This window comes from Acomys minous, assembly GCF_964271855.1.
Source record: "Acomys minous genome assembly, chromosome: 8".
NCBI classification, from domain to species: domain Eukaryota; kingdom Metazoa; phylum Chordata; class Mammalia; order Rodentia; family Muridae; genus Acomys; species Acomys minous.
In genome coordinates, this window is record NC_140489.1 from 19,015,499 (window position 1) to 19,037,622 (window position 22,124).

At 47.5% G+C, this 22,124-nt stretch overlaps 1 protein-coding gene across 2 annotated transcripts; it reads right to left on the bottom strand.

The window, feature by feature from the left end:
* Positions 1-976: 976 nt before the first annotated feature.
* On the bottom strand, positions 977-15,463 carry PSMC1 (proteasome 26S subunit, ATPase 1). Of its 2 annotated transcripts, none has more exons than XM_084792032.1 (10): positions 15,386-15,463; positions 12,378-12,431; positions 11,604-11,700; positions 10,077-10,201; positions 9,139-9,453; positions 8,215-8,311; positions 4,781-4,970; positions 3,939-4,090; positions 3,424-3,578; positions 977-1,282 (listed from the first exon to the last, which is right to left on the bottom strand). In XM_084792032.1, exons 1-10 carry the CDS (start codon positions 15,386-15,388, stop codon positions 1,148-1,150), a joined length of 1,323 nt encoding a protein of 440 aa, XP_084648158.1. In that variant the 5' UTR covers positions 15,389-15,463; the 3' UTR covers positions 977-1,147. The 2 variants fall into 2 exon arrangements, with proteins under 2 accessions (XP_084648158.1, XP_084648159.1); XM_084792033.1 differs by lacking the exon at positions 15,386-15,463 and adding an exon at positions 14,769-15,048.
* Between the last annotated feature and the right edge of the window lie 6,661 nt (positions 15,464-22,124).

Below are 22,124 nucleotides of genomic sequence, written 5' to 3' on the forward strand. Positions count from 1 at the left end.
ACCTTGGGTCCACCTTGCACTGGAGTGCCTGTACTCACTACTGTGGAACCCTTGGGCAGGACACCAGCACCTCTGCAGGAAGCCTGCCGGTGACCTTAGAGCAGAGGCCATATGGCTGCAGCTCCTCCCGGCTGACCTCTCAGCCCGGTGTGAAGAGGTCCCTTTCTAGTCACAAAGGCTGTGAGGACACAGCACTTTTTACTGTGAGAGGTCTGCAGCTCAGCCTTTCCCCGCTGCTGTTAGCTCAATGGCTTGTTTGCATTCACTGCAAGGAATGCCTGCAGAGAGCAGAGCTGCCTTTTGGCTGTTTCTGAAATAGGGTCTCCTGGGTGCTACTCACACTTGTGTTCATTTTCTTTGTTCACGTCAGGATTTAGCCGTAAGACCTTATGTTGTCCACAGAGCAAAGCGGTTCCTTCTGAAATCCAGCCACATTAACTTAGCCTTTGCCATTCAAAGACCACTGGCCTGTGCCTGTGTGAGGCACTGGCTTTGAACACACAAAGTGCGTGGGCAACCTAGGGTTGCCAACAATCTTCCCTAGGGCAGGACCCTCCCATCTGCTGCAGGGAGCTGAGGGTGTGACGCCACAGACCAGCTGTGAAAGCACAGGCTTCTGCTGATTACTTGATAGATGATGCTAGTTAGTCAGGAAGACGGAACTTCTGCTGAGAGAAGGCCGCCATCAGACTGGCCCCAGGCAAGTCTGTTAGCACTTTTCTTAATGCTTTATGTGGAAGGTTCCAGCCCACTAACACTGCTGCCGCTCCTTGGCAGGTGTTTCTGTGGTGTATGAGAAAGCAGACTGGGCAAGCCAGGGAGCAGCATTCCACTGTACCTTCTGCTTCAGTTCCTTTCTCCACGGTCCTGCCCCGACTGCCCATCATGACCGACTGTCAGGGTGAGATGAAATAAACTCCTGCCAGCCCTCAGATTGCTTCTGGTCATGGTGTTCATTACAGCAAGAGAAAGCCAGCCAGGATGACCCTTTATTGGGAGTAGAGGGCAGCACAACACAATGACCAACAGGTGGAGGCTGCCTGATGGGCACCCTGCTCAGCACCCTCCACACAGGCCGCCTACTAGCACAAATCAACTGGAAAATGGGCTCCTTGGGGCAGCTTCCCACCCTCCCACCCGCAGGTCACTAGAGATACAGCCCCTCAGGAGTGCCTTCCTGTTTTTTATAAAGAACATTCTCTTTAGACTTCTTGAAGTCTTCGTTTGTTACTTTCATTCTGCGTTCCCGCAAGGCCATCAAGCCAGCTTCTGTACAGATTGCCTGAAAGGAAGAAGAATGACAGTGTGAGCGGGCGTGGTGGCACATGCCTTTAGTTCCAGCAGAGGCAGGCCAGCTACAGAACGGGTTCCAGGACAGCCAGGACAACTACACAGAGAACCTGTCTAGGAAAAACAAACAAACAAAAAAACACAATGGGGCTGGAGAGATGGCTCAGAGGTTAAGAGCACTCACTGCTCTTCCAAAGGTCCTGAGTTCAATACCCAGCAAACACATGGTGGCTCACAACTATCTATAATGTGATCTGGTGCCCTCTTCTGGCCTGCAGGTGAACATGCAGGCATAACACTATACATAATAATAAATAAATTTAAAATAAAAAACCCCAGTATGTTCAGAAGGAAACACTTTTTTTTCCCTTTTTTTGAGACAGGGTTTCTCTGGTTGCCCTGGACTCACTTTGTAGACCAGGCTGGCCTTGAAATCACAGCAATCCACGTGCCTCGGCCTCCCGAGTGCTGGGATTAAAGGCGGGCGCCACCTCGCCTGCCCACTTATTTTTATCTTAAGGAATTCAGAGAGATTTTGAAATGAAGTATAAGACAGACTAAACACAAATTGCTCATTTGGGAACCGGTTATTTTAAAAAATGTCTCATGCATCATAATTTCGAGAGTAGCCAAGATACATAAGCTGGAAAGAATTTAAGGAGGCCCACTGGCCTGGGGATCAGCGTTTCTGAGCTGTAGCTTGGCCAGTCAGTATGTTCTTACAGCTTCACTTTCATTAAAAATATTTCTATGAAATAGAGAAAGTGATATGCCAGAAAACAGAGAGTAAAGTGTATGCCCATGTAGTTTACTTACAGCCAGAGCACATACTCCTGTTTGACATGCTGACATACTGTAATTATTCTAATATACCTTCTCAGTAGTACTTGCCAAAAGTAAAGCAAGAGCCCATCTGACACATGCATTAAAACAATCCTGGGCACTGGGGAGATGGCTCAGCAGTCAAGAGTCCACTCTGCTCTTGCGGATGCCTCACTTTGAGCCTTCAGCTGTCTGTAACTCAAGCTCCAGGAAATCTGATGCCCCCTTCTTGCCTCTGCAGGTAGCTATACTCCCATGCATTGTCCCACACAAAGACACATACACATAATTAAAAATTAGAGCTGGCACATATTTTTAATCCCAGTACTCAGGAGGCAGGCAAGTGTCTGAGTTTGAGGCCAGCCTGGACTACAGAGTGAGATCCAGGACATCCAAGGCTACACAAAGAAATCCTGTCTCGAAAAGCAAACAAAAGATTAAAAATTAAATCTGAAAACAAAACAAAAACCAAAAACCCCCTTAATATTCTGGCACTAAAGGCTGTTGTGGAAATGGCCATCAGATTATTTACTTAAATGGCTTAACCAAAAAGCAGGCGTGCATGAAACTAGGAAATGGTTAGCCACTTAAATTTAGGCAGTGGGCACATGAGTATACACATATTGATGTTGCAACTTTTCTCAACTCTTGAAAAATTTTAAGAAAAGTTGGTGTAGTACAATTAAAAAAAAAAAACAAAACAAAAAAACAACTCAACTAAGCTATTTAACCTAGTTCTATAGGGCTGATGCCAATGACCTCAGAGGCCTGGTGCAGGCACTGGTTCATAAAAGCAGCCTATGTGCTGCTTCTACCTGCGAGGACCCACGCTAGACCCCACCCGCTTCTGGAAGGAAAGGAGCCTGCACCACATTCACTGTTCACCGGCCTTGATATAAAGACTGGGCAGCTGTGGGAAGATGATTAACTCACATATGCAACCAAACCAATAGATAAGACTGAGTATAGCCCAGCAACACGAGGTGGAAATGAGAGTGCAGTGTGTGGGACCCTCTGCAGCTCTGGGGTGACCTCCCAGCAGATACTGCCCTGACAGGACTAAAGGCAAAGTCTGACTTGCCCAGGCAGGTCATCCAGGCCTTACACTTAAACTTAATTTTAGTGACTGATTTCATGGGTTTACAGGGATAGAGTCATTTACTTCATAAATTAATGTGTTCAATGACTTCGAATAGCAAATCTTCTACACAGGTTATGCTTAGTATGACCTTGGCGTCCCCACAGTCGGCCCAACTGCCCCTTAATGTCCGCAGTCTCTCTAATAGGCGGCCAGCACATCCAGCTGCTCACCTTGATGTCGGCCCCAGAGAGGTCATCCTTTGCCATGATCAGGTCATCCAAGGTTACATCATCAGCCAGTGTCATCCTGCTTGTGTGGATCTGGAAGATGCGCTTCTTGGTCTTTTCATCAGGCAGGGGGAACTCGATCTTTCTGTCAATGCGGCCTGCAGGTACAAAGCTTTCAACCACTTCCATCCAGACCCAGAGTCTGCCCTCACTGAGAGCCTAGCTCCCCCCCACCCCCCCGTAGGTGTGGCTTTAGTCACATGACGCTCTGTGGGGACGACTGCACACCATGACACCCACCTTCTATACATGTGTTCTAGAGACTAAATTCAGGCCCTCCTGCTCGCTGGCAGGCGCTTTCCTTACTAGGCCATCTCTCCAATCAGGGAGATGTGTTTTGGTAAGTTACGCTGCCCAATAATACATGCCACTCTGTGTGCCACTGCATAACAAGCCCCAAAGCACACTTCAGACACAATCCCATCAGTTTTCCATGAGGCAACAAAAGTAAATCTGACCTGGCCTGATAAGTGCTGGATCCAAAGTTTCTATTCGGTTTGTGGCCATGATAACTTTGACATCTCCCCTCGAGTCAAATCCATCCAACTGGTTCAACAGCTCCAACATTGTTCGCTGAATTTCTCTCTCACCTCCGGAGTTTGAATCATATCTTTGGAAAAAGAAAATGAAGACCCAGCTGTTGGTTAAGAGGACAGCAGACAAACAGCACGGAACTCACTGCTCTTTTCTCGGCCTGAGGGATACTCCCTATCACTCTGGCCAAACAGTATCACACCCATGCTTTGGTCCAGTTTACATGTACCAATGCCCACTGTGACTATCGGTGCTTAATGCTTTCTGAAAGGGTGGCAGAAGCCAGCACGGGCCCTTTTCTCTGCTGTTCTGCTGGATGGGGACATGCTTGTCTGTTGGAGCACTGAGCAACAAGGAGTGATCCTAGAAGCAGAAGCAGTGTCCTGGTCTTGGATTTCATGGGCCCAGAACAGGGGGAAAACAGGCGTCTGTCTTTTAGACTCGCCCAGGCTCTGGTGTGTTGTTTGCAGTAGCACAGGCGAAGACACTTGAACCACATTACTGCACAGCAACTCTGCCTGAAGTTCTGCCCTTTCCTCTGTCTCCTGCTTGGTGCCTACTGGCCCAACCTTTAACTGCAGGGCAGAGACTACCATTGTTACAGCAAGTCTCTAGAGTCCGGATGCTGCTGGCTCCATCAAGGGCTATGACAGGACTGGACAACGCCCAGGTAGGTGTTTAAGGCCCCTTGGAGGGCAGCAAGGTCATGCTGCACAGGGAAGGCCTAACACAGTTTATCTCATACAACAGGTCAGGGTAAGTCTACCTTTTGGTCCCAATGGCATCAATTTCATCAATAAACACAATGGAAGGTGCATGTTCTTCAGCAACTCGGAACAGTTCCCGAACGAGTTTGGGTCCGTCACCTAGGTACTTCTGAATAAGCTCTGAGCCAACCACTCTCAGGAAAGTGGCTGAAGTCTGGTTTGCTACTGCTTTGGCCAATAATGTTTTACCTATTTTGGGTAGAAAGAGTAAGACAGGAAAAAACCGTTTATGCGATGTTAAGAAGGCTCCACCCTAGTGGATAACAACAATGAAAACACCAGCTGCTGCTGGTACTCTGCTCTCCCAATCTAACAACACACTTGGACTACTTGGAGCTCTTCTTAAAGTCATCATGATAATGTCGGCAAATACCTTTTACTTGGTGGTTGTTTTTTTTTTTCATTAAAAATTTTTTTTCCATTAAAAATATTGTTTGTATGCGTCTGTGTGTGGGACGTGTGCCATGAAGCACGTGTGGAGGATGGGACAGCGCTGCAGAACCACTTCCCTTCTTCCACCTTCAATGTTGCCAGGCTTGTGTGGCAGGCACTTTTATCGCGGAGACATTCTCTGAGCCCTACATGGTTATTTTCACACCTTGAGCCCAAAGTATCCTCTAAAGCAGCAGTTCTCTAGCTGTGGGCTGAGACCCACTTGGGGTCACATATAAGGTATTTATAATTCATAACAGTTACAAAATTACAGTTATGAAGTAGCAATGAAAATCATTTTATGAGTTATTAGGAAGGTTGAGAACCACTGTTCTAAACAATCACTATAATTACCTATAGAAAGAACCTGCACTAGAATACAACAATCTGTTACTCTGAAAGGAAGGTCTATTCTAAGTTGCATATAAAATGAAGTTAATGCAACCAGAGAAGTGGTATACATCTAGAACCCAGCACTTGGGAGGCAGAGGAGGAGGGTTAGAAGGTCATTTATACAGTGACCTGTATAACCCAGCCTGGTCTTCATGAGGCCCTATATCAAAATGAATGAATGAGTGAGCAAACAAAAAAATTAATTTGACTTATTCAACCCAAGATTAGAAAGCCAAATTATTGGTAGTTATTTTTACAAAACAGTACTTGTTTCTCTTTGCTTCTTCTTTTTTTTTTTTTTTTTAAGATTTACTTATTTATTATTATGCATAGTGTTGTGCCTGCATGTACACCTTCATGCCAGAAGAGGGCATCAGATCACATTAGAGATGGTTGTGAGCCACCATGTGATTGAGGACTTCTGGAAGAGCAGTCAGTGCTCTTAACCTCTGAACCATCTCTCTAGCTCCCTCTTTCTTTTTCTTTTCTTTTTTTTCTTTTTTTTTGGTTTTTTGAGACAAGGTTTCTCTGTGTAGCCTTGGCTGTCCTGGACTAACTTTGTAGCCCAGGCTGGCCTCGAACTCCCAGCGATCCACCTGCCTCTGCCTCCCAAGTGCTGGGATAAAAAATGTGCGCCACCACGCCTGGCTTTATTTCTTAACCCAGCTATAATACAAATAATTGAGACTCTTTTATATTTGTTTAAAAATAAGCTTCATTTGCAGCACAATCTGAGCAGTTTGTCTGGTCTCAACCCTCTATGCTACTCTGTCTGCTCCCAGCAAACATTCCAGTTATTCTTGCACTTTGTAGCTTTGCTCGGCTCCAGCTCCTTCCTCCTGATCTTCCTTGGACCTCCCCCTGTGGCTGAATTCCCTAACTCCCCCTCCCCTGGCTGGCAGGAAGTCCAGCCCTATTCTCTCCCCTGCTCACTGATTGGCTGTAAGCTGTTTTACTGACATAATGGGACAATTAGGGAGCAGAGTTTACCCAACATTTAGACAGGAAATCAGTATTTAAACTACACAATAACCTTATGCCTACATCAAACTCCCATGGTACCACCAGTGACAAAATACTGTCTGGGAATCCTAAGTCCAACCCTAGGACACAAAGCAGCCTCCAACACAGGCCACAGGGCCCATACCAGCAGGTACCTCAGGTAGGCTTGTGAGTGGTCAAAGTACGGGAAGCAGGACTAGTGGGTGGAGCCCATAGATGAGAGCTGGGGAAGCTTAGGAGGCTTCTCAGTCTTGGCATGTGCTTCTCAAGGGGAGGCAATTCCTCTCATGGATCTCAAAGTGTTTCCAATACCGCTTTATTCCCTGTTCGTGTGTGTGTTCTCTCTGTCTCTCTTCCCCCCTCCTTCCCCACCCCTCTCTCATATACACCCCCCCACACACCTCCAAACATGTTCTCAATCTTGGTTAACCATGTACACTTAAGTCACCTTGGGAGCTCTAAACATGGATGCTGGTCCCAGCTCTACAGAGCAACCTATAACATTAGTCAGCCATCACTGAGTACTCAGTTCAAGAATTTCAGAGTTATGACCTTGGCCCCTTGGCCCCTTTGAGAGTGAGTGAGGAGGGCTGGGTGTTGGCTCACGATGCAGAGGCAGAACTGGTACCATTAGGCCAGCTGGGGAACGACAGCAGGCCAAGCTTTGTTACATGTGGTACCGATGTTCTCCTTGGTCACGGAAGATGGTAGGTGAAAAGCCTTAGGAGGCAGGACTATTCCTGGGAGACCAACTAGGGATGGAAAGACAGGGTAGGGCCTTTTAAGAGGATGCTATCTTAGTGTCTAGAAGCAACAAGGCAAGCTGCTGGGTTATCTCAGTGTCACAGGGGATCAGTGAACAGGCCTCCCACTCCTCACAGGCCTGCCACCCAGCACCACAGCGAGCACATCTCATGAGATGCGTGCTGGTGGGTCAGGAGGCCAGTGCTGCAGTTCCAGCTGTTACCAGCTCAATGCTAAGAGCTCTGTGGCCTCTCTGGAGCTTTACTCTCTGCCAAGATAAAGCAGAATGGCTTCTTCTAGCTTCCGGCTTCTGGGGGAAGGTACTTCTCAGTCCCTTGATAGCTCTCAACACAGGTCAGTGAGAACTCAACAACAGCTCTCTCAAGCAAATGGCCACTCCTGCTTTCAACTGCAGGGTAAACGACTGCTAAGCATTGCTCTCTCCAGCTTAGCACAGCTACCTTAATGCATCTGTATCATCAGCCAACAGTTTCTTAGTGCTACTGCACCAGTAAGCTGGCCTGATCCAAACACCCCAGAGTAAGTCTGAATGCCATCTCCATTGCCGGTCTGAGGCTTGGCCATGTTCCAGATGAAAGCATGCATGCCTCTGAAGCCGGACAAGCAGCAACAGTGTTTAGGGCTCTCAAGGCAACTTCAACGTACACAGTTAACCAAGGTTGAGAACTTGTTTTTGTGTGTGTGCATATTGGTTGGTTTTGTGCATGCTAAGCAGTATGTTCCACCTCCCCTTTCCTGCTCCAGCTCCAGAGGTAATAAGCTAAGAAACTGTGGTGTCTTATATCTTGCCAACGCTGCTGGAGACAGGAGTGGAGTGCCCACCGTGGCCAACAGGACATACCTGTTCCTGGTGGACCATAGAGAATGACCCCCTTAGGGGGCTTTATCCCCATCTCTTCATAATACTCAGGGTGGGTAAGAGGAAGCTCCACAGATTCCTATGGAGAAGAAACACTTGGTAAAAATGGAGGTTTAGCTCAAGTTATTAATATTACTTGACATGAGAATATCTTGTTTTCCACAAAAAATAGGCAGAAACCTCACTTTTCTAAAAGAAAATACAGCTGACTTCCACTTGGAGTGGGACGTGCTAAAGAGGACACGTATCTCATTGAGTTTTTTTACCCTCACCCCTTCAAGCCATGCCCAGTTTTCTCTTCCCTTTGTTTACGTCAGCCTTGAGCAACAGTTAAGCTATTCTGGAGCAAAGTAAGACTGGAGAAAGTTAAAACTCACCCTCTTTTATCAGACCACAGACAAGACCTGTGAAGACTTTCTGACAGCTGTGCCCACCTAGGGCACTGCATTATGTGCCTGGCTCTAGCTAGCTGAGAGGTCAACAGCGGAGGTCGGTGGTAGTTCTGACTGACTTCCCTATGGGTGGGAGGCAAGCACAGGGCCTGCAATAGCCACCCTGAACAACCACCTCTTCCCAGGCACCAGGAGCACTCAGGAACAGGAATTAAACCCCAGCCCCTCCCCCACCCTTGTGTGAGCCTGTGTGAGCACACAACAGCACCAGCAGCACAGCTGGGAACATCACGTTTTCACACAAAAAAGTTACTCAGCATTAAACATGCAAAGCGCTAAGATGCTGCAGCACTATTTACTGTGATTTCCACTTCCTGACAGTAGTGAACAGTTACAGACCCATAGCTGGAACTGATCAATAAAGAAAACAAACACACAAAACAACTCCAAAGCATCCTGAAGGGACAGCTGTAAGAACCCAAGATCAAGGACACCAGAGCTGGTCCTGGCATACCTTAATTTCCTGGATTTGGTTGTCCAGTCCCCCAATATCTGCGTAGGTCTCCTGGGGGGCCTTTTCCACTTTCATTACTGTGACCAGGGGATCAGTGTCGTCCATTAGCACCCCGATCACAGCATGCACCTTGTGGTTGAGCAGGACTGAACAGCCTGGTTCCAGCAGATCCTTGTCCACAAACGACAGGATGCTGACGTAGTGTTCTGAGCCCACAGATGTGGACACGATGGCGTGATTATCATCAATAATCTCTTCCAAGGTTCCTACAGACATGGGGGTCCCCCTGAGATCATCCACTTTTGATCTCTCCTCCTAAATAATGAGCCAAGGAGGAAAAGCAGATTAGACCTCAAGGCAGGTAGATGGTCTGTCTGCTAGTTATGGAGCAGCAAAGGCTTCTTTTTTTCATTCATTTATTTTCTGTGTCTGTGCATCCTGTGGAGGCCAGAGAGCAAAGTGTGTGTGTGTGTGTGTGTGTGTGTGTGTGTGTGTTTGTGTGTGTGTGTGTGTGTGTTTTCTCCTGGCCACCTGCAGAGCTTCTGGGAGGGTCTCTAGTCTTGCTGTAGGGTGCCAGCGTGTGTGTGTGTGTGTGTGTGTGTGTGTGTGTGTGTGTGTGTGTGTGTGAGAGAGAGAGCTTCTGGGAGGGTCTCTAGTCTTGCTGTAGGGTGCCAGCGTGTGTGTGTGTGTGTGTGTGTGTGTGTGTGTGTGTGTGTGTGTGTGTGTGTGTGTTCCTGGCTCTGGGTGCCAGCGTGCAGTCAATGCTCTTACCTGCTGTGCCATCTCCCTGGCCCAGAGCAATCAATGCTTTTAAAAGCTAGCCAGTAAGCAGTCCACACAAGTTTAGCTACTTGAATCTCACCTGATGACAGTTTTAGGTTCTAAACAACAGAATTCTCTTAGTAAAGGAGAATATTACAGAAACTCCTCCAACTCACCTCTTGTTTTTCTTCTAATGGTTTCATCTGTTCCTGATTTCTAATGAATTCTTCCTCCATGAGAAGATAGTCTTTTATTCTCTCTAGCTTCAGTAATTTCAGGCGGCACTGGGTGTGAGGTGTTACTGTAATTAAAAAAATAAGGCTTTGTATATTTGGAACTTAAAATTTATAACAAAGTTTTACTTTATACTCATCAGAAATCCATGAAAAAAAAATTCATGGTTGGCAGGATGGCTCAGTGGTTAAAGTGCTTGTGCCAAGCCAGAAGCCCTGAGTTCTATCCCTCGGACCCACATGGTGGAAGGACAGAATTAGTGCTGCAAGCTGTGCTTTGACCTCCACATGCTCACAACTGCTCGCACACGCACGCACACACACTAACTTTGATAAAAGGCTGAAAAGATGGCTTAACGATTAAGAGCATTAGATGCTATTCCAGAGGACCTGGGTTCAGTCCTTAGTACCCACATACCTACACAGCTCAAAACCACATGCTTGGCACATGGGGAATGCACACATACACAGGCAGGCAAAACATCCATACACATTAAAAAAAGAAACTAACAAAAAAATAATTTAGCTTCAGACATGATCCAAATGCTAATACAGTACTACTTCATTTACAGATTGAAAGTGTTTCTGAGACTGGATCTGTACTTTAAACTCTATTTCTACTGTGCGGCACACTTAACCCTCTGCTCAGGCAGAGGACCATGAACCTAGGGAGAGCCTGCAGAGCAGAACTGAGACCCTGTCTCACAACCTACAGGGCCACCAAGATAGAGGTTCTGTGAGCAAAGTACCTGCTGTGCACCCTCAGAAGGTGACAGAGAACCAACTCCCCAAAGCTTCCTCTGACCTTCACATGCACACTGCAGCCGGTGTGCATAAAGCGATACATGACTCACACGTCTAACTGGCGATTGTAAAGACAATGAATGGGAATACCCCCACCCCGTCTCTGAGAAAGGGCCTCTCTATGTAGCCCTGGCTGGTCTGGAACTCAGTGATCTACCTATCTGCCTATGTCTGGCTCCTGAGTGCTGGGATTAAAGGCATGCATGCCAGTGCACTGAGAATGGGATTCCTTAGCATGAGACAAACTCATGTAACTATGTATTTTAAGATAATATAATTTCTATGCCAACCCAGTAGCAGGCTACACAAGTTAAAAAGAGTGGGGCTAAGAAAGACTAAGCAGGCTACCAAAATGAGACTTGATAGCCTTTGACCATATAGTGGGGGAGGAGGTCCCCTTGGTCAAAGACCTAGGGGAAGGGAACAGGGTGAAAGACGAAAGGAGGGAGGAACGGGAGGATACAAGTGATGGGATGGCAACTGAGTTGTGATCTGAATACATTAATAAAATTAAAAAAAAAAAAAAGAAAAAAAGAGTAGGGCTATAACCACAGCACTAGCTGGCGCTTCAGTCATCCCGGTACGTCCTGCCTCCTTTGCATGCTATGCTACACGCAGAGAAAACCACACGGGGCTAGGAAGACAGCAGAGGGCCAAGGTCATTACCCAGTGGCAGTTTGCTGGCAGCATCTGGCCCCTTTGTTTTCTTCTTCTTTTTCCCAACTCTAGTTGGGACAGGAGGTTCGTATTTCTTTTTCTTGTCCTTGAGTTTTTAGAAGAATAGGAAAAAGAAGTCACATGGAAGTCATATAATACATTTATTTTTGTATTGCTACCATCTACTTCTAGGGTACAAACATTCTCATCTTTGAGGATATGTAAAATAACTTTTGTTGTACTAATACTTTTTCAAAATTAAAGTACAATTACATTGTTCCCTTCCCTTTGTCCCTGCAGTCCCTAACCCCAGCTCACACCGAAGGCCTCTTTGATCATGGTTACACATATGAAAATACAAACTGCGGGGCCTGTACCTAACTGTCTTGAAGAGCAGATTTCATACCCTGCACTCTTGGTAAGACTAAGTACAGCGGTGAATAATCTCGCTATAGAAACGGCAGGGTCTCAGATGTTGTCAGCACGTAGAGGGAGGTCAGACCTGACCTCTCTGCCAGGTTTGCGTAAGGTGAGGCCCTGCTCACACCTGCAGTTAAACACTTAAGAGGCAGTCTACTTCAAAATTTCCACAGTGTTCATGCTTTAAAAATCATTACCTCAGGGTAGTAAGTGCTTCGAAAACAGGGGACAGGACACCCATCTGTAAACCAGGTTACCGGAATAACTACTGCACCACTTTGCTTTTTAAAGTTCGTGTTGCTGAGACCTATGGCAGTTTCCACAGCATCATCAGATCATGTAAATACCTTGCTTCTTACTTACCTTGTCATCCTTCTTGCCGCCCCCAGGACCATGGCCACCACTCTGACTTTGACCCTGGGGGGAAAAGACAGACATAAATTCAGAATACAGTCACTTCAAAAGAACATCCCACTGGCTCTGTGATTCTAAAACACAAGTACATCCTCCACTGTGACACGCAGAAACCTAGGGACCTGCAGTCCAGGCATGCATTTACCGTGGAGGTATTACTTACAGATGACTGCAACCAGGAGCCACGCTATGATGTAGAGTGCCATTAAGAAAGTGGACAGCCAGAGACCACTCCTTGGAACCAGGAGGTTCAGAACTTGACGCTCTTTAATATGAGCTACATCTCAGACTTATTCCACAACCATTTACTCTCTTCAGAGACCTACAAGACCTGCAAGACTTTGGACAGCAGCCTTCCAAGCTCCTGTTCTGACAGCGTGGGACAACTCTCTTTACCCAATCTGAAAAACTATCACCATAAACCATAGCATAAGCTCACTGAGATTTCTGGCTTAAAAACAGTGCTTAACACTGGGCAATGACTCAAATGGTGGTTCTTTTAAAAAAAAACTATAAAAATATGCTGTTTAGTGCATGTGTAGGAGCAAGTGTGCATGCCAGGGCACACCTGAGGAAGCCAGGGGACAACTTGCAGGAACTGGTTCTTTCCTTCTATTTGTGGGTCTTGGAGATAAAACACAAGTTGTCAGTCTTCAGTCCAATGGAGACATTTGAAACACGAAAATAGTGAAGTTACTGATGAGAGGCCAGTCAGCCCCCTCTCGCAGCCACTCCTAGGGAGGCGCCTCTAACTAAAATAGTGGCAGTTTCATTATCAAGACAAAAACCACATCGGGTTACTAAGGAGAATTACTGTCAAACACATCCCACCATATACAATGCTCTTAAACCTTCGTTTTACTCTGGAAGTCCTTAGGGGCTGAAAAGAGACTCTGGGAGACACAATTAGTAGTGATGCTGAAACAAGATGTGCAAGACGGAGCCTTTAACAATTTCTTACTTCCTAAGAAACTGCCATGGGACCTTGTTCATGGCTGGCACAACCAATGCCTGGCACCTGTTTATCGTGGGCCCAATTGCGTGCTAGCTATTTTCCTTCACTACTGTTAATTCAACACAATCCCAAGATGGCTTTCATTATTCGTGCCACAGACAGAAGAGCTGCTGACAAGCCTGAGAGTGTGGCCTATGGATTCAAAATTCTGGCCCCACCACTATAGACTGCATGGCTGTAGGTAAGGCAGGTTCCTCCACTGAGCTTTGGTGTCCTTACACAGATTCTGGCTCCTTCCTACTCACTGCTGAAAATGAATACAGCAAACACATACCTTCCTCACATCTACGACTTAAGTCCTAACAATATGCTACCTGGTCAGGGCCCTCACAGTGTGGATTCACGGGGTTGGGCAATTGGCTTATCCCTCAATCTTTCTCAAAATCCATCAACTGTTCCTTGCTCTTTTTGTTTCAAACTCCTTAGTTCAACATGCCCAACCCTTGCCAAGCTGGCTACACCTAGCCTTCACCTAGCCTTCCCAGGCTCATCAACCATCCTCAAACCTTTCCAGTTTGGTTCCAGGTGAAGACATTTTCCTCATCTCTGGGACAACTTAGATGTTTCTCGGTCTCAAAGAATATGAGCTAAACCGTTTATAAAGCTCTTAAAATATGGTGAGCAACGTGCTAACATTCTTGGAATATTATCCCATTTGATTTTAGAAAGAGATTTAAAAAGATTCATGGGGGCTGAAGAGAAGGCTCAGCATTTAAGTGCACTCTGACTGCTCTTCCGAAGGACCTCAGGGTTCAATTCCCAGCACCCACATGGCAGCTCACAACTGTCTGTAATTCCAAGATCTGACACTCTCCCACAGACACACATGCAGGCAACACACCAATGCACATACATAAATAAAATAAATAAGTATTTTGTGTGTGTGTGTGTGTGTGTGTGTTTCCAGAATATCAGAATGCGTTAGATTCCCTGGAGCTGAAGTTACAGGTTGTTGTGAGCCTCCTGACATGGGTGCTAGGACTTGAACTTGGGTCCTCTGGAAGTACAGCAAGCGCTCTTATCCCCTGAGCCACTTGATTCTTAAATTTCCCTAATTTATAGCTAAAAGGACCAAGGTCCAGAGAGGCTAAGTGACCTGCGTATTGTCACAAAGCTTGTTCGATATAAAGACGGAGCTCATACTAAGGTCTGCTCTATAGCAATCCCCGGGTGGTTCTCAACTGCTCTAGAAAAGAAAAGATTTGTGTCCCACCAACTGCCACTTACTGCATTTCAGTTTCCTCATGAAAACGAGAGGGGGGGGGGTATTAATGGTTATCTTCGGGGGCTGTTCTAAGAGCTAAGGACAACTCTGGGGAAATCACCGGCACACGTTCGGAATCCTTTTCAAAGTCTTCACAGGTCCTGGCCTCCTTCCTCGTTCAGATGCAGCGGCCGTGCAGCCCAGGCTGACCCAGGGCTGTCTCAAGCCCTTCGCTCTTCCTGATCCTTCCGTGCCGCCCCCGCTTCGCTCGGATATCAGCACTCGATCAAACCCAGCCACCTTCCTACAACACGGCCGCAGAACGATCTGGCCCGGCCCTGCTCCCCGACTTGTTGATGGTTTCCCTTTTCTAGAATGGTCGCGCCATGGAGGCAGCGACGTCAACCGGGCTCCCCCCCCCCCTCCCCGCGACCCTCAGTGCCTACGCCTGAGTCCCGGCCCCCCAAGCCCGGGCACCGCTGAGCCGTCGGCGACGAGTCCCCCGCTGGGGCAGCAGCTCAGCCGCTGTCACCCGGCGCAGGCCGGGCTGTCCCGCTCGGCTCTAGCCCTTCAGCCCTTCCTCGATCGGCTCCCAGCAGGTCAGCCCGGTGACTTCCCGGGCGCCATGCATCCTGCCCGCTTCCGCCGAGGAGCCCAGGCCCAGGCGGCGCGCCTCGTCCTCCCGCCTCCGGCCGCTTCGGTGCCCGCGACCACCGGCCGAAATCCTTAGTCACTCACCATTTTCCCTCAGTCGCCTTAGCCTCCACCACCGGAAGTGCATCCACTAAAACGACCCGGTCAAAACGGAAGTGATTAAAACAAGCTACGGAAGCCTATAAAGGACCAACTCCCTCACGGGCGAAGTTGAGCGCGAATGGCTTATCACAGCGGTTTGGTACAAGGGATTGAGAGCAAAACTTAACAGTTTACTTGAGAAATTCTAAGTAGAAGGTGCTAGGCTTTTGTCAGTAACTTAAGACAATGGTCTTCGTTGTCAAAGAATTAGGGTAATTTTGGAAATAAAAAAAAAGTAAAATAATGTAAAAATTATAACTGCAAACAGGTCTGTGCCAAGAACTGGAATGGCACTTGGGACGGACAAATGATGTGTACACAATATTGAAGTTCTTCTTTAGTTTCTGGAATTCGCCAGCTCTCCTGAAAAATATTTCTTTGTCTAAATTAATCTAAATGTGTGGGCTTCCCCTCCTCCCGTACCCCCCCACCCCGCCCCGCCCGTGACTAGTGACTGATGGTTAGGGCAGATACTGTGTTTAAATCACCCTTGATGAGTTGGAGGGATGGCTCCGCAGAGCCGAGCAGGGGACCCACGTGGCTGCTAACAACCATTTGTAACTCCAGTGCAAGGAGATCTCTCGCCCTCTTCTGGTCTCAGCACACACTGCATGTACACGGTGCTCATAATAAACGGAGGCAAACATTCATAAATATTATATAAATCTTACCTTAAAGCGGTGAGAATATTTGGGACATCATGAAAATGTCGGCTACCCTTTCTACTCCTAGGAATTTCTACTAATAGGTGCTCAAGACGTTTCATTGTGCAGAACAGGTTTGTTTTTGCAGCCTCAAATTAACTTCCCGCACTTTGGTTGTGAGACTCAAAAAGATGTTTCACCTATTAACACACAGCACATACACTCTTTCCTGTCAAGTGTGGATAAGATACACATTAAATAAAACGAGACGAAGTGGTCTCTGAAATAAAGGGTTTAATTACATCACTACAGATTCTGGCTAAAAGTAAAGGGAAATGATCTAGAACAAGCCACCAACAGCATGAGCAGACAGCATTTGGGAACCTGTCAACTAGTGCTAAGTCCTAAGGATCAGGGTGTTTTATAATGAAACTTCACAGAGGAGAAACACAATCTTGATGCTGTGCTTACACTGACTACAGATGAAAGGGCAGGCTATGGGGGCTGGAGAGGTGACTCGGGGCTTAGAAACACTTGCTGCTCTTCTGGGTTCTATCCCAGCACCCATGACGGGCTGGCTCACAGTTTCCTGTAACTCCAATTCCGGGGATCCCATGCCCTCTTTGAACCTTGAGGGCACCTGCCAGCACGTGTTGTGCTAATTCACATATGTACACGTACATAAAGTAACTACATTTTTCTTCTTCTTCTTCTTTTTTTTTTTTTTTTTTTTTTTTTGGTTTTTTGAGACAAGGTTTCTCTGTGTAGCCTTGGCTGTCCTAAACTCGCTTTGTAGACTAGGCTGGCCTCGAACTCACAGCGATCCACCTGCCTCTGCCTCCCGAGTTCTGGGATTAAAGGCGTGCGCCACCACGCCCGGCTCAAAATAACTAAATTCTTAATAAGGAGAATAGGACACTGAAAGCGGACAAAGTCCAGGTGAGACTGAGGACGGACACTCAACTGTTTGGGCCCCTGGGCAGATGCTAAGTGTCGTTAATAATTAGTGGTATTAGTGTTAACAAAAAGTTCTTTAAGCTCTTTAAAAGATATAATGTATATTGTTGTTTTGCCTGCATGGATGTGTGAGAGAGTCAGATCCACTGGAATTCTGGGAGTTATGGATAGTTGTGAGCTGCCATGTGGGTGCTGGGAATTGAACCTAGGTCCTCAGGGAGAGCAGTCAATTCTCTTGACCACTGAGCCACCTCCCCAGTGCTTCCTTTAAGTACTTAATGTAAATTCTCCTTATGATCCTTTCCCTAACTGAGCTGAGAGTATAGGGCATAGAAAACCTGACTCCCTACTCAGCAGCTACTTTCACCAAAAGGACTGTTAGTCAAACAGCTTGCCCCACTGGTTGTTTTGAACACTCCACAGACACATCTAGAAAACCATACGGAGCCACAACTGATTGCCTCAGCTGTTTCAAACACTGTACCAGACCCTTTGCTGTCACCTCAATGAACTCCAGATGACCCCGGAATCATTTCTACCTAGGCCTCATAGGGATGGTTTTCTCTGATGGTCTGGCTGAGGGACAGTGGTGAGGCGGCTGTTCAAGAGTCATGGCTGCCCTTGGTGCAAACACGGCCTTCATCAGTACATGGGGTGTGCTGTGATTATCCAAACCTCCCTCCTTCGCTATCTACACAGGCTGCTCCAAGCTTGCTCAGTGAATTGGCTGGAAGATGCTCTCCTGTGCTGCCTCCCTGGATGTGGTAACGTTAGGCTTGATAAAAGTCTTCCTTCGCAAGGCTTGCGTGGTCTTTTCTTGCCTGCTTTAAGGTAAAGGAAGGAAGTTAAATTTACTCTGGAGGGGATGGAGATGTGAACCGATAATACGAAGAAGAACCCGCAGGAACAGCAGAGCTGTGGTGACGTCAAAGTCTGTGGGCCAATGGCGGTAGCAAGAGCAAGAGCAATGTGTCATTGGCAGCTGAGCAATTGGTAGGGGGCAACGGAGTACAGCGGCCAGAGATGGAAGAAGATGAATGCTAAAGCAGAGAGCTGAGTGGAGAGGCTTGTAGGGACAGTGAAGAGTTGCGACGGGTACCGGCTGCTAGGAGAGTTCCAGAGAGCTGCGACTCAAGTGTCCAGGGCCAAGAGCTGTAGAAGTGGCTGGTATTAAGTGCTAAGGGATCCCAGTATGGATCTTCGCCTGGAAGTTGCCATGGCAGCCACGGGGAGTTCCTGAAGGCCACAAGAACTAAGGGTCTCACTAGCCAAGATCTGTAGTGGGACCCGAACACTAGAGGGCACCACCTGCTGCCGCTGCCACTTGTCTACTGCAGCTGCCTACTGCTATGGGGGACAGAGGGAACCAAAAGCCGACAAGAGCGAGCACACACCTAAAGTGCTTCTCTTTATCTACGAGAGGTTTCTGTCTAGGTAGAGTGAAAGGACTTAAGCCAGATGGGTAGTAACATGGGGATAGATTCATTCTTTCTATCTATCTATCTATCTATCTATCTATCTATCTATCTATCTATCTTTGCAGCTTTTTGGTTGCATTTAGAAGACAATGACTTTAGCATACAGGAAAGGAAAGTCAAATTCCCCACTGCCCTCCGCATCCTCTTACTTTGATGATTAAAAGTGAGTTAAAAGTGAACTTGGCCAGGGGAGCTGGCACCCACCTATAGGCAAAGCACTTGAACGGTGGAGGCAAGGGGCTCCTGAGTTGGAGGCCAGCCTGAAACCCACCAAAAAACAAATAAACAAGGTCCTTTTTTTTTTTTTTAATAGGCAGGCGGATCTCTGCAAGTTGCAGGCCAGGTATACATACATAGCAAATTCTAGGCTAGCCAGGGCTACGTAGCGAAACTCTGTCTCAGAGGGAAAGAGGTTGCAGGTGGAAAGGTTTAAGGAGCTCTGGTCTGTGTTCGGTGTGGTGTGCCACAAGGCAGGCCAATGTTGAGGGCAAGGCCAGCACTGCACGGGATGCCTGAGAATGTGACCCTAATAGAACCCTCAGAGGCCACCAAGGCCACCAAGGCTTAAGGCTTGCCTTCTGCTGCACATACATTAGGCAGAAGCGCCTCAGTCACGCGGGATTTCCTGTTTCTTTTCTCCCTCCCCACACAGTCATCTCTGCAATTCTCCATGTTCCACGCACACGGTCCGTCTCCCCAGCTACCAAGAGAGAGTCTGTCAACGCGGCTTGCTTGTCTGTCCTGGAGTAAACCTTACCTCTGTACTTTGTGGTTTTTTTTTTTTTTTTTTTCCTATTTCTTGAGTCCTCCTGAGAGAGGAGGTGTAGGTAATGATGAAGGCTGGGAGAAGTCGCATGCGTTAGAAGTTAGGGGTGAGGGCAGGGAGAAGGGGAGAGGGTTGGGGTGAAGGGAGAGGGCGGGGATTACAAATAGTCACATGTAGTGGCTTGAATGAGAATGTCTTGACTAATGTCACCACCCGGGAGACCCAAGCTAGAAGCCGCCTCCCCTCCCCCATGTCTGGGCATCTCAGTGGTCACCTTGTGGCTTTGCCTCTGCCCTGGGTCAGTGGGCTGCTTCTCTCAGCATCTCTCAGTCTCACTGTGATGTTTATGCTGCAGCTTCTTCCTGGACACTCCCCATGCTCAGGGCTCCCCTGAGGGGCCTGCACAGGCTCTGTAATGAGCAGGCAGAAAAAAAAAATTCCCTAATGAGTTTTATAATAAACAAGTAAGTAAATAAAATATTTAGCAGTTCATATGATAATAAATGTAATAAAGTATAATTAATCAGGATGTAGAGCTCAGTCATGATGAGGTGTGTTTTGACTTTAACTAGCAGATGTTGGTGGAAAGCACTGGAACTTCTTACCGCAGGCTACTTTTTCTTCATTTGGATCTCAAACCCAGAGCCTCATACATGATGGAAAATGCTCTACATCACCTTGTGAGTTTCAGAAGGCTAGTTGAAAGGGTTTCAACTTCTAACTATAAAGAAATGACTAATTGCTGGGTGCCTATAATCCCAGCACTTGGGGAAGCAGAGGCAGGAGGATCACTGTGAGTTCGGGGTCAGCCTAGTCTACCAAGTGAGTACAGGACAGCCAAGGCTATACAGAGAAACCCTGCCCCACAAAACAAAAAGAAAACCAAACACACACACACACACACACACACACACACACACACACACACACCCCAGAAAAAGAAATGACTAATAATGAAAGCAATGTATGCACATACCTCAGCACCATACACTATTACATTGATGTCTAGAAGCTTTATGGCTTCTAATTAAAATATTTTGAATTTCTTGTTTGTGTGTCTGCAGGTGTGCACAAGTCGAGGACAGCTTTGCCTTCCACCCTGTGGGGGCAGGATCCCTCTTGTTTATTGTCTCTGCCGTGGCACGGCATACTCCAGGCTGGCTAGCCCGCATGCTTCTAGTGCCCTGCTCTGTCTCTGCCTCCTGTCTCACTGTGAGAAAATGCTGGAATTGCAGATAGGAGACACCATATCTGAAAGGGACCTGGAACAAGTTTAATGTTCATGTTAATGTTTGGGATAAAGTATCTTGATATTTTCTTATTAAATAAACTCTTTTTGGGTAAAATGACCTGAGACGGCAAGCTGGTGTCCAAAGTAAACTCCAGCTTTAGGGCCCTGGCTGTACTGCTGTCCATGCTCTCTCTGTGAGGGAAAAAGAACTCATTTCCTGGTGTCTTACAGGTATGTGCAATTCAGACATCTACCAGCAGAGGGCGCGCTGCAACCAACTATCATCCAATATCAACCAACTATCATCTCAGGCGAAGCTCTCTTTTAATCCTAGTATTTGGGGGGAAAACAGGTGGATCTCTAAGTTCAAGGCTAACCCAGGTCTACAGAGCTAGTTCAAGAACAGCCAGGACTACAGGGCCACACAAAGGAAACCCTGACTCAAAAAAACCAAACCAAACCAAACCAGAACCCCCAAACCCCCAAACCCCAAACCCAAACCAACCAACCAACCAAACAACTTGAAAGAGAGAAGGAAAAAAAAGAAAGATTTTTCTGGAAACTACATAACAAGGAGGGCCCAAGGGAGGATATTTGAGTCTCACTCAAAAGGGGAAGTAGAACGAATGTTGGAAGTGGATGAAGAAACTGGGTGAGAGAGAGCACGGGAGGGGGGTGACGAGGATCAGAGGTGGGGAGAGTGGGGGGGAGATGATAGGGCTGGGGGAGAGAAGGGAAGCTGAGGTGGGGGAGGACATCTCTGAGACAAGCTGAAGACCTGCAGCAGAGTAGTAGGCTCCTGGGAGGCTATGGGGGTGACTCTAGCTGAGACTCTTAGTTGAGGGCAGCATGGAGACTGAAGTGGCCACCTCCTAGCAGGGCGGGACTTCCCGTGAAGCGAGGGGAGCATCAACCAACCACCCACAAAAACTTTGACCCCACATTTACCCTGCCTCCAGGATGTGCAGGGATAAAGATGGAGCAGAGAATGAGCGAACGGCCAACCAATGGCTGGTCCAACCTGAGACCCACCCCATGGGAGAAAGGCTTGCAGGGAGGTGCCTAGCATGGCTGTACTCAGAGGGGCTCTACTGAGACTCAGTGGGAGAGGATGTGCTTAGTCCTGATGAGACTTGATGTGCAGGGTGGGCTTGTAGGTGGGAGGCTCCCCTTTTCTGAGGAGAAGGAGATGGGGGGGGGCAAGGGGAAAGAAGGTGGGGTCAGGAGCAGACTGGGAGGAGAGGGGGATCTGGAGTCTGCTCTGCTCTTGGGCTGCAAGGGGCCCTGGGAGCGCTCTCTACCAGGCTCAGGGCTGGCCTATTCTTCTCACTGTGGCTTCTGGGCCTTTAGTCCAGAAGCCTGCCTAGTATTTGCCCTCTGTCACACTCAGACCGTGCACATGAGCCAGCACACTCAGATCGTGCACATGAGCCATGTTTCTAGAGTTGGCCACCTTCCTCATCCTCCAGTTCTGGTCCAGGCTCTTCCTGGCCAGTACCACTGATGCTGGACAGGTCAACACTGCCCAAACTCTGTGCATTCCCTCATCCTCACTGTCTCTGGAATCCCCAGCTCTGCATCTGGTGCAGCCTTATGGATGGGATGG

Excerpts from the sequence above, each read along its gene's own strand:
- PSMC1 (XM_084792032.1), bottom strand. Across the intron at positions 11,701-12,377 it reads GCGGCAAGAAGGATGACAAG|GACAAGAAAAAGAAATACGA; the intron begins GTAAGTAAGAAG and ends TAAAAACTCAAG. Across the intron at positions 4,091-4,780 it reads GATGCCATTGGGACCAAAAG|ATATGATTCAAACTCCGGAG; the intron begins GTAGACTTACCC and ends CTTTTTCCAAAG.